The sequence below is a fragment of the Lissotriton helveticus genome, chromosome 2_1 (assembly GCF_964261635.1).
Source record: "Lissotriton helveticus chromosome 2_1, aLisHel1.1, whole genome shotgun sequence".
NCBI classification, from domain to species: domain Eukaryota; kingdom Metazoa; phylum Chordata; class Amphibia; order Caudata; family Salamandridae; genus Lissotriton; species Lissotriton helveticus.
In genome coordinates this window covers 1,677,400,535-1,677,415,188 of record NC_136059.1, presented here as the reverse complement: position 1 = coordinate 1,677,415,188, position 14,654 = coordinate 1,677,400,535, and the positions used below count along the sequence as shown (strand labels likewise).

The following is a 14,654-nucleotide window of genomic DNA, read 5'->3' as shown; positions in this document are numbered from 1 at the left end:
ATTTCTCCCTTGTGACTAAGGAGTAGTCACCCTGCATCCGCAGGCACCATCTAAGAACACTGCGGTCTGCTGTAAGTCCTTCCTCCGGAATCCGACTGCCCAGCTCGACGAGAACCGGCTTCCCTGGCACCTCTGACCTCTACCCACCTCTACAGCCCAGCTGAGAACCGTGGGTGCGACGAGACCTCAAGGGACCGGCCATCTGCAAGACTGCACGACTTCTTTCCAGCAAGCCCGCCGAGTAATCTACTGGTGAGTGCTTTGGGGTCCGAGAAGCCCCGACTCTGAGCAGCTCCAGCTCCGAAGTGCAGCCCCCCAGCATCTCCACGATCTGCGTGGGGCCCTTCTGCTTTCCGCTGCTCACCGCGTTGTTTGGCTACTAGCCCGTTGGCTTGTGGCCTTCCTGACGACGCCCGACGACATTTCTGCTGCTGGTCTGGTTGCTCCAGACTGGCCCTTGCTCCCTTCCAGAAGAGGAGCACCCCGGACCCTCCTGGTCCACTCAAGACGCCATTTTGAGTCCACCGCGTGGGCTTGAATTAGCCAAGGCTTGTTGCCCAATCCAGGGTAACTTCGACGCCAACGACTTCATCCTTCGTGGGACAGCTCGCACCTCCATCCTGGTCGCCGACAACGCCTCCTGGTCCGAGAGACTGCAGAGCCCAGCAGCGCCCACTCACCTGACTGCGGTGACTTCGCCCGGTGCCATCCTGGTGCCCACTTAATCACTGGCTAGTGATTCGAGAACTTGGTCCCCTCTGCTTTCAGGTTTCCTTCTTCCTTGATCCAGGCTTGGATCCATCGAACTTTTCTCCACTGGTCGCCTGCCAGCAACTTCTTCCTTCCAGGCTCCTGGTCCGGCAACGAGATCCCCGACGTCTTTTCAGACCTATGCAGCTGCAGCCCCTGGGCTAGGTAACTTCAGCACTCCGGTGTCCCAGCATAGCCTCACTATCCAAGGGTCAGGATCCACTGTCGTTTTCTCCCTACCAGGTCGGGTTCGCCCGTGAACACTAACTTTGTGAATTCTAGCTTCCATAGACTTTGTCCCGCATCCCGCGTGAGAGTGCACACTCTGCACCCGAGTCCCCTAGGCCTCCTAGTAGTAATCTAACGATTCCCTAGTCCAGTCCTAGCGATTCCAAAGCCTATTAGAACTGTTACTTACCTGCTAGTAATTCGCATTCCACTTTTAGCGTATATGGTTTTTCGTGCCCCTCGGGCATTTGTGTAACGTGCTAACTTAAAAGTATTTTCGTAAGAGTTTTGTTGTGTGCTTAGCTCCCTGTCTCATAAAGAGCCAGGGTAGTCTTGTTATAAATAAATACACTGTTTATTTTCATAACAACTTGTGTGGTGTCCTTTCACTGGGTGTTCAAGGGGTAATGTGATGGTAAAACAGCTGGCTTAACACGCCCTCTAGAGTCTTAGCCTTAGACTGCTCGTATCCATGCTACTAGGATAGCTGGTCTATAAGGTTGACTTACAACCAATCATCAATAAGGGTTGTTTGGACTGATATATAGTGATCACTAGAATAGTGAGCACTGCACATCAGGCCAACTTCTCACACCTCCCAATCCCCTTCATCACCCATCTCCTGATACTCAGGGTTCTCAACCAATGGGGCCTGTTCATAGAAGTGAAACTCCCCAAACGACGTCTGGAGCGGCGCCCAACGGGGCCGTCCCGACGTCGGAACAGGAATGAAGGGGGCATCGGGGATGGCGCCGCCCAAGGACGGCGCCGGAGGCGACACCTGATGGTCCGACGCCGGGGAGGTCGTAAGGCCCACCGGCGACGATCCAGATCCCGAAGAAGGCCTAGCGGCGTCGGGCCCTCGGCGCCGGAACCGCTGTACCCTGCTGCGCCGGGCCCGAAGGCGCTGGCGGCGCCGGTCCCGGCGGCGCCGGGATAGCGGGAACCTGCGGCGCCGGGCCCGAAGGCGTCGGCGGCGTCGAGGCCGAAGCACCCGACGGCGTCGGGGCCGAACCCCCGACCCGCTAGAGGTCCCAGACGGGTCCGCTGGGCCCGAAGGCGCCGCGGAGCCCGTCGGAGGAGAGAGTTTCCTCATGGCCATGAGGAAGCGCTCGATCTCCTCCGGCGTCGCGTTGAGCCCAGGGACCGGAGGGTGTGGGGCTGAACGCAGCGCCCGCGACTCCGACGGAGCCGCGTGGGCGGTGTCACCCGAACCCCTGGCCGCATCGCGCGAGCGTCGGGGGGAGTCCGCAGAGCGATGACGCCTCTTGGACTTATTGTGCTTCTTACCTGACGACGACTTCGACCCGGAGGAGTGCGGCCTACCCTCGGAGCTGTAAGGGCTCCGAGCCCGCAACCTGTCCCTCGACCTCCCGTGGGACCGAGACCTCTCGCGGAACGGGAACGACTGCCGGAGTTCGAGTCGCATGCGGGACCGCTCCTGCCTGGCTTTCGAAGAGAGGGCCCGGCAGTCGGAGCAGGCCTTGTCGTCGTGATCGACGCCTAGACAAGTTAAACACAGGTGGTGAGGATCCATGACCGACATCATGCGGTCGCAATCCTCGCAGTGCTTAAAGCCGGGCATCCCTATGGCACCAATCGGAGTCGAAAGACTTCGAGAAATGATAAAAAAACGATCAAAAAGTTAGTCAAAAATTTACTAGGGTTACTGCTTCTTCCAGATCTGCGCTTGCTGGCGCGGAAAAAAGAACTGACGTCAGCACACGGAGGCGGCGTCTAAGTACTTCGACGACGACGACGACTTCGACGACGACGTCATCACGGCGCCGACGACGGACGCGGAGCTGCAGACGACGCCTACCGACGCGCAAGGGTACTGCTAAGCAAAAGTTTCCGGATCCAGTCTGAAGCCTGGGGATATTCTAAGGTAAGGAATCTAATACTAACGTGTCTCTTTCAGATGGTGGAAGTGGTGGGGATGGCCGACTGGGTGGGCCTGGCCGACGGGGTGGGCATGGCCGACGGGGTGGGGGATGGCCGACGGGGTGGGGGATGGCCGACGGGGTGGGGGATGGCCGACGGGGTGGGGGATGGCCGACGGGGTGGGGGATGGCCGACGGGGTGGGGGATGGCCGACGGGGTGGGCGATGGCCGACGGGGTGGGGGATGGCCGACGGGGTGGGGGATGGCCGACGGGGTGGGGGATGGCCGACGGGGTGGGGGATGGCCGACGGGGTGGGGGATGGCCGACGGGGTGGGGGATGGCCGACGGGGTGGGGGATGGCCGACGGGGTGGGGGATGGCCGACGGGGTGGGGGATGGCCGACGGGGTGGGGGATGGCCGACGGGGAGGGGGATGGCCGACGGGGTGGGGGATGGCCGACGGGGTGGGGGATGGCCGACGGGGTGGGGGATGGCGGTCTTGGGGGTGGTGGTGGACTTGGGGGTGGTGGTGGACTTGGGGGTGGTGGTGGACTTGGGGGTGGTGGTGGACTTGGAGGTGGTGGTGGACTTGGTGGTGGACTTGGTGGTGGTGGTGGACTTGGTGGTGGTGGTGGACTTGGTGGTGGTGGTGGACTTGGTGGTGGTGGTGGACTTGGTGGTGGTGGTTGACTTGGTGGTGGTGGTGGACTTGGTGGTGGACTTGGTGGTGGTGGTGGACTTGGTGGTGGTGGTGGACTTGGTGGTGGTGGTGGACTTGGTGGTGGTGGTGGACTTGGTGGTGGTGGTGGACTTGGTGGTGGTGGTGGACTTGGTGGTGGACTTGGTGGTGGTGGTGGACTTGGTGGTGGTGGTGGACTTGGTGGTGGACTTGGTGGTGGTGGACTTGGTGGTGGTGGCGGTGGACGTGGGGACGGTGGACGTGGGGACGGTGGACGTGGGGAGACGGTGGTGGACATGATGGATGTGGTGGTGGTGGACATGGGGGTGGACATGGGGGTGGTTGTGGTCGTGGTGTGGGACGTGGAGGTGGTGGTGGACGTGGAGGTGGTGGACGTGTTGGGCAAGGTAGCCGTGGTGGTGGACGACATGGTGGACTTGGTGGTGGACATGGTGGACTTGGTGGTGGACATGGTGGATGTGGTGGTGGACATGGTGGATGTGGTGGTGGACATGGTGGTGGACGCGATGGACATGGTGGCGGTGGACAAATGGTGGTGGATATGGTGGACGTAGTGGTGGTAGAGGACTTGGTGGTGGTGGTGGTGGACTTGGTGGCGGTGGACTTGGGGACGGTGGACGTGGGGACGGTGGACGTGGGGACGGTGGACGTGGGGACGGTGGACGTGGGGACGGTGGACGTGGGAACGGTGGTGGACATGATGGATGTGGTGGTGGTGGACATGGGGGTGGACATGGTGGTGGTTGTGGTCGTGGTGTGGGACGTGGAGGTGGTGGTGGACGTGGAGGTGGTGGACGTGTTGGGCAAGGTAGCCGTGGTGGTGGACGACATGGTGGACTTGGTGGTGGACATGGTGGATGACATGGTGGATGACATGGTGGATGACATGGTGGATGACATGGTGGATGACATGGTGGATGACATGGTGGATGACATGGTGGATGACATGGTGGATGACATGGTGGATGACATGGTGGATGTGGTGGTGGACATGGTGGTGGACGTGATGGACATGGTGGCGGTGGACAAATGGTGGTGGATATGGTGGACGTAGTGGTGGTAGAGGACGACGTGGTGGTGGTGGACGACGTGGTGGACGACGTGGTGGTGGTGGACGACGTGGTGGACGACGTGGTGGTGGTGGACGATGTGGTGGACGACGTGGTAGTGGTGGTGGACGATGTGGTAGTGGTGGTGGACGATGTGGTAGTGGTGGACGATGTGGTAGTGGTGGACGACGTGGTAGTGGTGGACGACGTGGTAGTGGTGGACGACGTGGTAGTGGTGGACGACGTGGTAGTGGTGGACGACGTGGTAGTGGTGGACGACGTGGTAGTGGTGGACGACGTGGTAGTGGTGGACGACGTGGTAGTGGTGGACGACGTGGTAGTGGTGGACGACGTGGTAGTGGTGGACGACGTGGTAGTGGTGGACGACGTGGTAGTGGTGGACATGGTGGATGTGGTGGTGGTGGAGGACAAGTTGTGGTGGACAAGCGGTGGTTGTGGTGGAAGTGTGTGTGGTTGACGTGGTGGTGAATGTGGTGGTGGACATGGTGGTGGTGGAAATAGTGGACGTGGTGGTGGACGTGGTGGTGGTGGAGTACGTGGATGTCGTGGACGTGGTGGTGGTGGACGTGGTGGTGGGCGTGGTGGTGGTGGGCATGGTGGAGAACATGGTGGACATGGATGTGGTGGTGGACAACATCGTGAAGACAGATGGCTAAAGGCCCTTTTAGAGCAGCCCATGCCGCTGCCTAGGCGAGACCTAAAAAGGAGGTCTTGGGTTTTGCCATGGCTTGAAAAGGGAAAGTAGAATTAGCAGTTTGAAACTGCTCTGCCAGACAGCAATGGCAGGCTACTATTGCCTTGTCCCACTTGTGGTGGCACAACTACTGTTGCAATCCACGAGAGACACTTTAACTTACAAGCCCTAGTTCTATGTATAGATTATTTTGGAGATCTCCCTATAAAACATACAATGCATAAAAAAGTGTTACAATTAAAAATCCCTAAGAACACATCATATACAAATTAGTAAAAAAAATATTACAACTTCAATGTAAAAATACTTCGCTCCAACCATCCAATAACTCTTTTCGGTCAATAACATGTTTCCTCAGGCACCAAGTTGAATACAAAAATCTACCTAGTCCAAAGACAACATAGCTGTGGATGTCTGCCTTAAAATTCCTTATTGCTGCTTTATAGCGCATCGCACCCAGAACCTTGGCTGAACTACACCGAAAGTTGGCTTGATTTCCTAAGCTTATGCTCCTTTTGGGAAAAACAAAATAGTATCAATGGCACTTAACACAACATCCGGCAAAAAAAACATTGGCTCTTTATAGAAGAGAAATGGTTTACGAGCTCCAAGGGAGGACCATTAATTGATCAATTACAAATTTTAAACCCTCTCCTAGATTTGAATCTTTTATGGATGCAATAGTTCCCCAATATGCTAAAACTTTATAGAGTACGTTTAGGATGGGAATTTGACCCACCAACAAGCCCAAGTTACCCCCAGTACCATATGCCAGGGACTTACAAATCAATTTTACCAATTGGGGGTAAGTCACTTAAATATGCACCATTTTAAGGGTCAGGGCATATACTGGGTCAAGGCTGGCACAGCTCAGGAAATTTCAGCGATATTACACCAGTACCTAGTTGTCAAAATGGACTGACACTCTGCAAACAGGAGCGTCAAAGAAAGCTCCCTAACCGCATTTGGATTCACGGCGTGGCAGTGGGGAGAGGCATAATAGTGATGGCCCAGCTCCAGGCACCAGAGGCAAACCTAGTGGGAGTCTGTCACAGACATCTATCTGTGACAGTTAACACAGGGTTTAAACACCACAGGTTTTTTGGGCACACCCCGGAGCACAATTCGAGTGAAAAGCTCAAAAAGTATCAATAAAATGTCCAAAAAAATAGTCCAAAAAATGGACTGAGGTATTTCTCTCCAGATCTGCGCTAATGGCATTGAAAACAAAAAGAACTGTTGCCAGCACGCACCATGCACGTCACATGCGTGACAATGCAGATGCTGCAGATCGGTAGGCGAACGACACCACCTACCGGTGCACAGAGGTACTGCTCACAAATTTCCATATCCATTCTGATGCTTGGGGAATGTTGTAAGGTAAAGAATCTGCAGCTAGAAGTCTCCATCAGAGACGGAGGATACTTACATGGACATGAAATCTGCAGGAAGATTTTTTGACTCAAAATATATACACTATTATACTTCCGGATAAGAATACTTAATTGGAGCTAGATGGGTTTTTAAAAATGATGCATCACCATTACATTGTTTTAACCTGCTATAGAGTCACTTACAAGTGCAACGTTCTCCTTTAAATCTTCCTTCAGTTGATCTCGCTCGGCTTCGAGATCCTCCTTTGCCTGATAAAACCCATCTCTTTCCAGACTCAGAGCTGTAACTTCCTTTTGCAATTCTTGGAGATTCTTAGCAGCTTCACTATTTTCTCTTTTTGCACACTCTAAAGCAGCCACACTGGCAATTAACTGTTCTTCAAGATTTTGTATTTCAGAAACCATTGTCTGTTTCGCTTTCATAAGCTCTTCCCTCTCACCAAGTTGTTGTTTCTGTTCAGTGATTTTCTGCTGAAGTTCTTCCAATGAAGAGGACAACTAGAGTAACAAATATCAAAGATAACAGAATTTAAAACAGGTCCTAAACTTCAGTCTATATAGCAAATCAAACCTCAAAAGCGTCTGGACAAGTACGTAAAGTACACGTTACTTACCTTCGGTAACGATGTATCTGGTAGAGATGATTCTAACATCAGATTTCTTAACGTAGAATTATCCCCAGGCGTGAGACTGGACCCGGAAAACTTTCTTACCCAGCATCTCTGCGCGCTGGGAGGGGGTGGCACCACCGTTCCCTCTGGGGGGCGCGCGCACCTCCCCTGACGTCAGCGCGCACCGCCTCGCGTGGAGCGCGCACACAGAACGTCGCGCTAGAGAGTCGCGACGCCGGCCGCTTTAAAGAATCGAGCAGCGCAAAGATGAGGTACTTTTTCATGCGGTGGCGGCGGAGCGGTCGTGAGGAGTGCAGGTAAGGAGGCAGGGGTGCTTGTGGCTATGTGGGAGCACGGGGCAGACTGTGGCCTTTTGTTTAAGTATTGCTGTTAATCAGAGCCCATGACGGGGCTCTGATTAACAGCAATACTTAAACAAAAGGCCACAGTGGGCAGTCAGGGGGGCGGGCCGCAGCCGGCACAGCGGCTGGTGAAACAAGCTAAACAGAAGGCAAAAGGGGCACAAAAAGAAGGAAAACCTGGAACAGAGGGCAGAAGGGCACAAAAAACGAGGGGAAAACGAGTGGAACAGAGGGCAGAAAGGCACAAAAAGTGAGTGGAACAGAGGGCAGAAGGGCACAAAAAACGAGGGGGAAATGCGTGGAACAGAGGGCAAAAAGGCACAACGAACAAATGGAACAGAGGGCAGAAGGGCACAACAAACGAGGGGAAAACTAGTGGAACAGAAGGCAGAAGGGCACAAACGAGGGGAACAGAGGGCAGAAGGGCACAAAAAACTAGGGGAAAACGAGTGGAACAGAGGGCAGAAAGGCACAAAAAGTGAGTGGAACAGAGGGCAGAAGGGCACAAAAAACGAGGGGGAAATGCGTGGAACAGAGGGCAGAAAGGCACAACGAACAAGTGGAACAGAGGGCAGAAGGGCACAAAAAACGAGGGGAAAACTAGTGGAACAGAAGGCAGAAGGGCACAACAAACGAGGGGAACAGAGGGCAGAAGGGCACAAAAAACGAGGGGAAAACGAAGTGGAACAGAGGGCAGAAAGGCAAAAAAACTATTGGAACATAGGGCAGAAAGGCACAAAAACAAGTGGAGCATAGGGCAGAAAGGCACAAAATACGAGTGGAGCATAGGGCAGAAAGGCACAAAAAACGAGTGGAGCATAGGGCAGAAAGGCACAAAAAACGAGTGGAACAGAGGGCAGAAGGGCACAAAAAACGAGGTGAAAACGAGTGGAACAGAGGGCAGAAAGGCACAAAAAACGAGTGGAACAGAGGGCAGAAGGGCACAAAAAACGAGGTGAAAACGAGTGGAACAGAGGGAAGAAAGGCACAAAAAATTAATGGCACAGAGGCAAAATACAGAATACAGAAATATAGGGGCAGCTAAGAACAGGAGGCAAAACGGGCAGAGAGCACAGACACAGCGAGGGGAACAGAGGGAAGAAAAAGGGGCACGTACCACATACAGGCAGCGGGGAAGACAGACAACAGCAGGCACAGACAGCAATGAAAATACAGGCACTACAATAAATTTGCAAACTGCCCTTAAGACCCTTATTGCGGCGCTGTATGTGTGAAAATGCACCATCATTTCACTTTTTAAAGTAAACATTTTGAGTGCCATTTGGCGCCGCAGACACGCACGGTTTGGTTCCTGGCAAACATAACCATGGTTGCAGCGCACAGAGACCCTTCACTGCCGCACCCAGAGGAAAAAAATTAGAGGGAACATTGGGTGGCACCACACTACTCCGCCCCGATGTCTTCCGCGGGCGTGAAGTCAGCGAGGTCACATAAGCCCCACCCTGGCGCTGATGTCATTTTGCTTCGGAGAACTTTTCCGCGCCACAACGCTGAGCCATCACAACAAAACTGAGGAGAGCATGAGAACAGTGTGCGAAAAAAACAGAGACAAAATAGAGAGAAACAAAAGGTGAGAAACACCACCAGGTGGCACCAAGGCACCAGAAGGCAACAACAGCAGGCCAGAGCAGGAAAGGAGCAGAGCACCGCGCTGAGGAACAACTTGTGCAAGCCAGGGCGAAAGCACCCGGTGGCAGTAAAGCACAAGAAGGCCAGAGCAGCGAAGCCATAGCAAGAAAAGCGCAAAGCACCAATCTGTGGAACCACCTGGCCGGCCAAGGCGAGAGCCAGGCTCGAGGCTAAGCATGTGAAAGCGCTGTGACAGGAAGAGAGGAGAGAAAGAGTCTACAACCACAAGGGGAAGGGCCATAAGCCCGGAACAGAAGAGTAACAGTTATCCCCAGACTACACTGCCAAGGATGGCCATACCTCCTGAAAGGAGGAGGCGGCAAAGGTCAGGTAATCCATCCGCAGACTACAGCGCCACCTGAAAGGAACAGGAGGCCAAGGACAGGTAAAATAACCCCCAACGAAGAAGACCAGGTGGGGATCAGAAACTCTAACAACAGAGGGACAGAGCAAAAGTAGGCCGTCATCCTGAAGAGAAACCAGCTGGAGGGACGCCTGACCAGAAGAAAACGAAGAGGACACCTACAGAAGACAAGGCACCCAGAGGAAGGCGACTGCAGAAACCCAAGCATAGGGTGCTCGCAGAAAGGGGAGGAAGGGTGAGTCGTGAAGGAATCTGCGGCTAGAATCGTCTCTATCAGATACATCGTTACCGAAGGTAAGTAACTTGTACATCTGACAGACTACTAGCCGCAGATTCCTTAACGTAGAATAGATAAAAGGGATGAGGGCCTGCGAGAGAGCTTCCCCACCAGGAGAGACACAGGGCCCCCGCAGGGGACACGCCACAGGGACAAAAAGGGAAAGGCCAGGATATCCCAAGCCCCACCAAGGGAGAACTGCCCAACACCCTGCAGGGGTAGACAGCACCCGAAGAGCCACAAGTAACACAAGGACCACCTCAACCCCTAGGGAGGAGAGATAGAACCGGAGACAGGGCCCACTTGAAGAAAAACCCAAACACACCCCTGTCTCAAGCAGCGGACAAGACAGGGACGGCTGCACCGCTAAAGCACAGACGGAAGAAAGGCACAATGGTATAAAAGAACAACAGGCATGCACTGGTATGTACAGCCAGCAGCAGACAACACCACGGAACGGTGCACCCAGGCAAGCTAGGCGCGAGCCGAAAGGTAGAGGCCAGGAAAGGCCAAGAAGGGCCAGGACACGCCCCAAGGAAGGGGCCGGCACACACTGGCCCACGAATGAAGTGGAACCAGGCAGGGCCACAAAGCAAGGCCGCAGACAGTAGGCCAGACCAGGCTAGCGACACAGCGGTCCAGGAGAAGGACAGACCGGGGTGCAACGCAAGCCACTCCAAAACCATCAGCAAGAGGATCGCACCTGTGACATACCGTGACGCCACAGAGAGCAGAGGCCCGAAGGACGTCCACACCTTCCCAGCACATGATAGAGCTATATAATAGCTACCATTACCCCACATAGGGCATGCTACGTCCCAAGAACATGGGAACCCTCTTAGGAAAAAGTTTCCTCAGCAGAGGACAACAGAAAGACCTGTGGAGGAACCACAGACGGCTTGCCAAGCAGCTAAAAAGAATACACAGAAGACCTAATCTCAGGGCCAACACGGCTTACCAACAGCCAAAAGTAAGAGTTACTTACCTTCGGTAACGATGTATCTGGTAGAGACGATTCTAGCCACAGATTCCTTAACGTAGAAATATCCCCAGGTGTGAGACTGGATCTGGAAAATCGGCATCACGCTACTCCGACCTGACGTTGTCCGCGTACGTGACATCAGCGAGGTCACATAAGTCCCACCCCGGCGCGCCAATGTCAGTTTTCTACGGAGAACTTTTCCGAGCCACAACGCAGAGCTATCAGACAAAACTGTGACAGTACGGGAACAGTATATGAACAGTGTGTGAAAGAGCAGAAACATAGAAAAGGAATGGTGAGGAACACCACCATAAGGGGCAGTGCCAGACACTGCAGCACCTAAGGGCAGGGAAAAGAATAAAGACCAGAGCACTGCCCTGATAAGCAACCCTGCCAGTACGAAATAGCCCCCCTAGAGACAAAGAACATATGAAAAAATGTAATAACATGTAGCAGGACTACAACCCCAATCAATAACAATGAAGAGGAACGAGTCCGGAACAAACAAGGAACGTGAAAACTCCAAGACAACCCCAGCACAGAATGTGACATACCCCATAAGGAACAAGTGGAGAGGCCCGGCCAAAAGAACCCAACCCAGCGGGCAGCAGAGAAGCATAGGGGCCAGAACCCCTAGCACTGAAAGGGGGGGGGGGTTTGAAGGTAGCCCCAACCGACAGAAGACAGCCACCCACAAGGAGGAGAGTGCAGAATAACAAGCCAAAGGTCCTCGCAGAACGGGAAGGAAGGGTGGGTCATGAAAGAATCTGCGTCTAGAATAGTCTCTGTAGGAAGGTGGATACCTGACTATGGTTACCCCCAACTTTTTGCCTGGTGTTTAGCTGGTTTTCGACTTAGTTGGCCTGGGATCCTGCTATGCGTCCCTCCTGGGATGGGGGGCCACATGGGACAGGCGGAGATCAGAGGCCTCTGGTGGAGTCCCGGCTCCATATTAACCTTCTGGAGCTGCGGGTGAGCCGACTTGCACTGAAGGCATTCCTTCCCTCTGTCCGGGGAAGTGTAGTGCAGGTGTTCATGGACAACACCACCGCCATGTGGTACTGCAACAAACAGGGCGGGGTGGGGTTGTGGACCCTATGCCAGGAGGCTCTGCGCCTCTGGCAGTGGCTGGAACATCAGGGCGTGACCCTGGCGGTTCAACACCTGGCAGGTTCTGTAGGAAGGTGAATACCTGACTATGGTTACCCCCAACTTTTTGCCTAGTGTTTAGCTGGTTTTCGACTTAGTTGGCTTGGAATCCTGCTAATCAGGACCCCAGGCTATCTGCTCTCTCTGTAAAATGGACTCCATGTACTGTAGGTAAATACCAAATTGGATCTTAGGTCACCCTTGTGAGTCCCTGTATAGTGTACCATAGGTACCCAGGGCATAGGTGCACCCAAGGCCTACAGCATAGATTATGCCACCCCTGGCTGGCCACCTAAATAGACACAACTGGCTGATCACTCAGCTGGGGCAAGGTCGTGTAATCACCCCTTGCTTCGGTATAGTATTCCTATACCTACTTATATATAGACATATAGTAACCTGTAAGTCACTCCTATGGCAAGCCTTAACAATCCTGGAGGCAGAGTGCTTGGTTATGTGTGAGATGGTGCTCTAGCATGAGCTGAGCCTGTCTGCAGCTTTCGGAACCATGTCCTTATAGCTGTTCTACGATATTGCCATACCATATACTCTTAGGTGCATTATCATCCTCGCAGTTAATGCTAACTTTGGTTTGGCTTTATCCAAACATGTCGTGTAAGGTGTCATACGCTTTGGAATACTACCCCCTCGCCAATTCTGGCGACGGGGGTAGCATTCCACCCTTCTAGAGGGAGAAGACATGTTGTTGCTGACTATCCCGGTTAAAGTTAAAGAGAGCCCCAGCGTCACAAAATGGACGTGGCTGCCACCTACACAAGTCTGACCTCCTGCTGCTGGGAGTCCTTCCAGTCACGGAGGTTTGGACAATAGGTTTCCTGCCTGGGGAGGTGCTAGCACAACCCCTGATAGGACTTTGTGTATTGGGACAGGGAGGGCTGAATAGAATGAGACACTGCCTGGGGCACACTAGGTGCTCCATGCATACCCCAGTTCAAACCGGTTGCTGGGGCACTCCAGCCCCAGCTCTGGCGCGAAACTGGACAAAGGAGAGGGGGTGTAACCACCCCCCTTCCTGGTCTCACCCACAGGAGGGACCTAGTCAGTAATCCAGCCCCTTTTAGTTGTATAAAGGTAGGAGCCGAGTCCTGAGATTTTAGATTTATCCTGACTGAAACTTGAAACAAAACTCTGGACCTTCGGCATTCTACCTGAAGATGGAAGACTGAAGAATCTCCCTTGTGGTCAAGGAGTGAGGCACCATCCAGCGATCAACGACTTGCTTGGTCGACGCTCCCGCCGGAGCCCGAGCACAGAGCCTGACAAGAACCGGACTTCCAGACTTTCTTCAGCCCGATCTACAGTCCCAGCAGAGCTGAGACCCGTGGAGGCGACGTGAGACGTGGGACCGGCCATCTTGAAAAGTCAACGACTTGCTTTCCGTGCAGCTTCTGAGGCATCCTCGAAGCTGTGCATTGGGGATTGAGAAGCCCCAGCCCCAAGCATCATCTGCACCAAAGATCAGCCCTGCACACTCCACGAGTTCTGCATGGGGCCCTTCTGCATTTTCCTGCTCGACGCGTCTGTCCGGTCACTTGCCCGTTGGCTAGTTGCCATCTTGACGACGAGACCTTGAACTTACATCGCTGGTCTGGTTGCTCCAGACTGGCCCCTGCTTCCCTGAAAAGAAGCAGCCCATCAGACCTTGCTGGTCTAATTAAGAAGCCAACTTCGATTCCTGCGTGGGGTGCCTTTGCCAAGGCTTGTTGATTCCAATCCGGAAGCCGACACCGCCAACAGCGAGAGCCTTCGTGGGACAGTCCGTGCCGGACTCCTGGTCGTCGTTGACGCCTCCTGGTCCACGTGGCTGCAGAGACAAGCTTCACTGCATCACCTGATTGCTTCACGACATCGCCTGGTTCCTTCCTAGTTCCTTCCTGGTCACTGGCAAGTGACCCAGACTCTGTCCCCTCTGCTTTCAGGTACTCTTCATCCTCGAGCCACCCTTGGATCCAACCGGACACTTCTCTCCTGGTCGCCTGCAGCATCTTTCTTCACGGCTCCATAGGATTCAGCAACGAAACCCGACACACTGACACCTATGCACCCGCTTCCTGTGGGTGAGGTAACGCGAGTACTCCGGTGCTCCTGTGGGTATTGACTATCCAACTGTCAAGGTTTCAAGTAACTTTCATCGAGTCCAGTCAGAAGTGTCCTAAAAGAACTAGTTTCTAACTATTTCGTTCCCATTCATTCTCTATAGTAACTTGCGTGTGAGTAAAGACTCTGCACACGCCTCCCATGGGCCTCCTGCTTCCTGTCCCTTGGTAGTACAGCGTAGCCCCGGCGATTCCCCATGCCCTAGGCCTATTCAATTTCCGACGTGGTATTTATATCACTTTCTTAGTATATGGTTTGCTTCGCTCCTAGGGCCTAACCGTAAATTGTGCAACTTAACGTATAAGAACTGAGTGAAATGTTATGTGCTTTGGCCTCTGACCTCATAAAGAGTTCAGAGGAGCGTTAGAAATAAATACATATATATTTTATATATATATCCTGTGTGGTGTCCTTTCATTTG

At 53.8% G+C, this 14,654-nt stretch overlaps 1 protein-coding gene across 1 annotated transcript in view; it reads right to left on the bottom strand.

The window, feature by feature from the left end:
- The window catches only part of LOC144818836 (uncharacterized), a 1,999,126-nt gene that overhangs the window by 573,739 nt on the left and 1,410,733 nt on the right, over positions 1-14,654 (bottom strand). Inside the window, 1 exon segment of the mRNA XM_078676624.1 lies at positions 6,904-7,218. Within this exon segment, the coding sequence (XP_078532750.1) occupies positions 6,904-7,218 (315 nt within the window).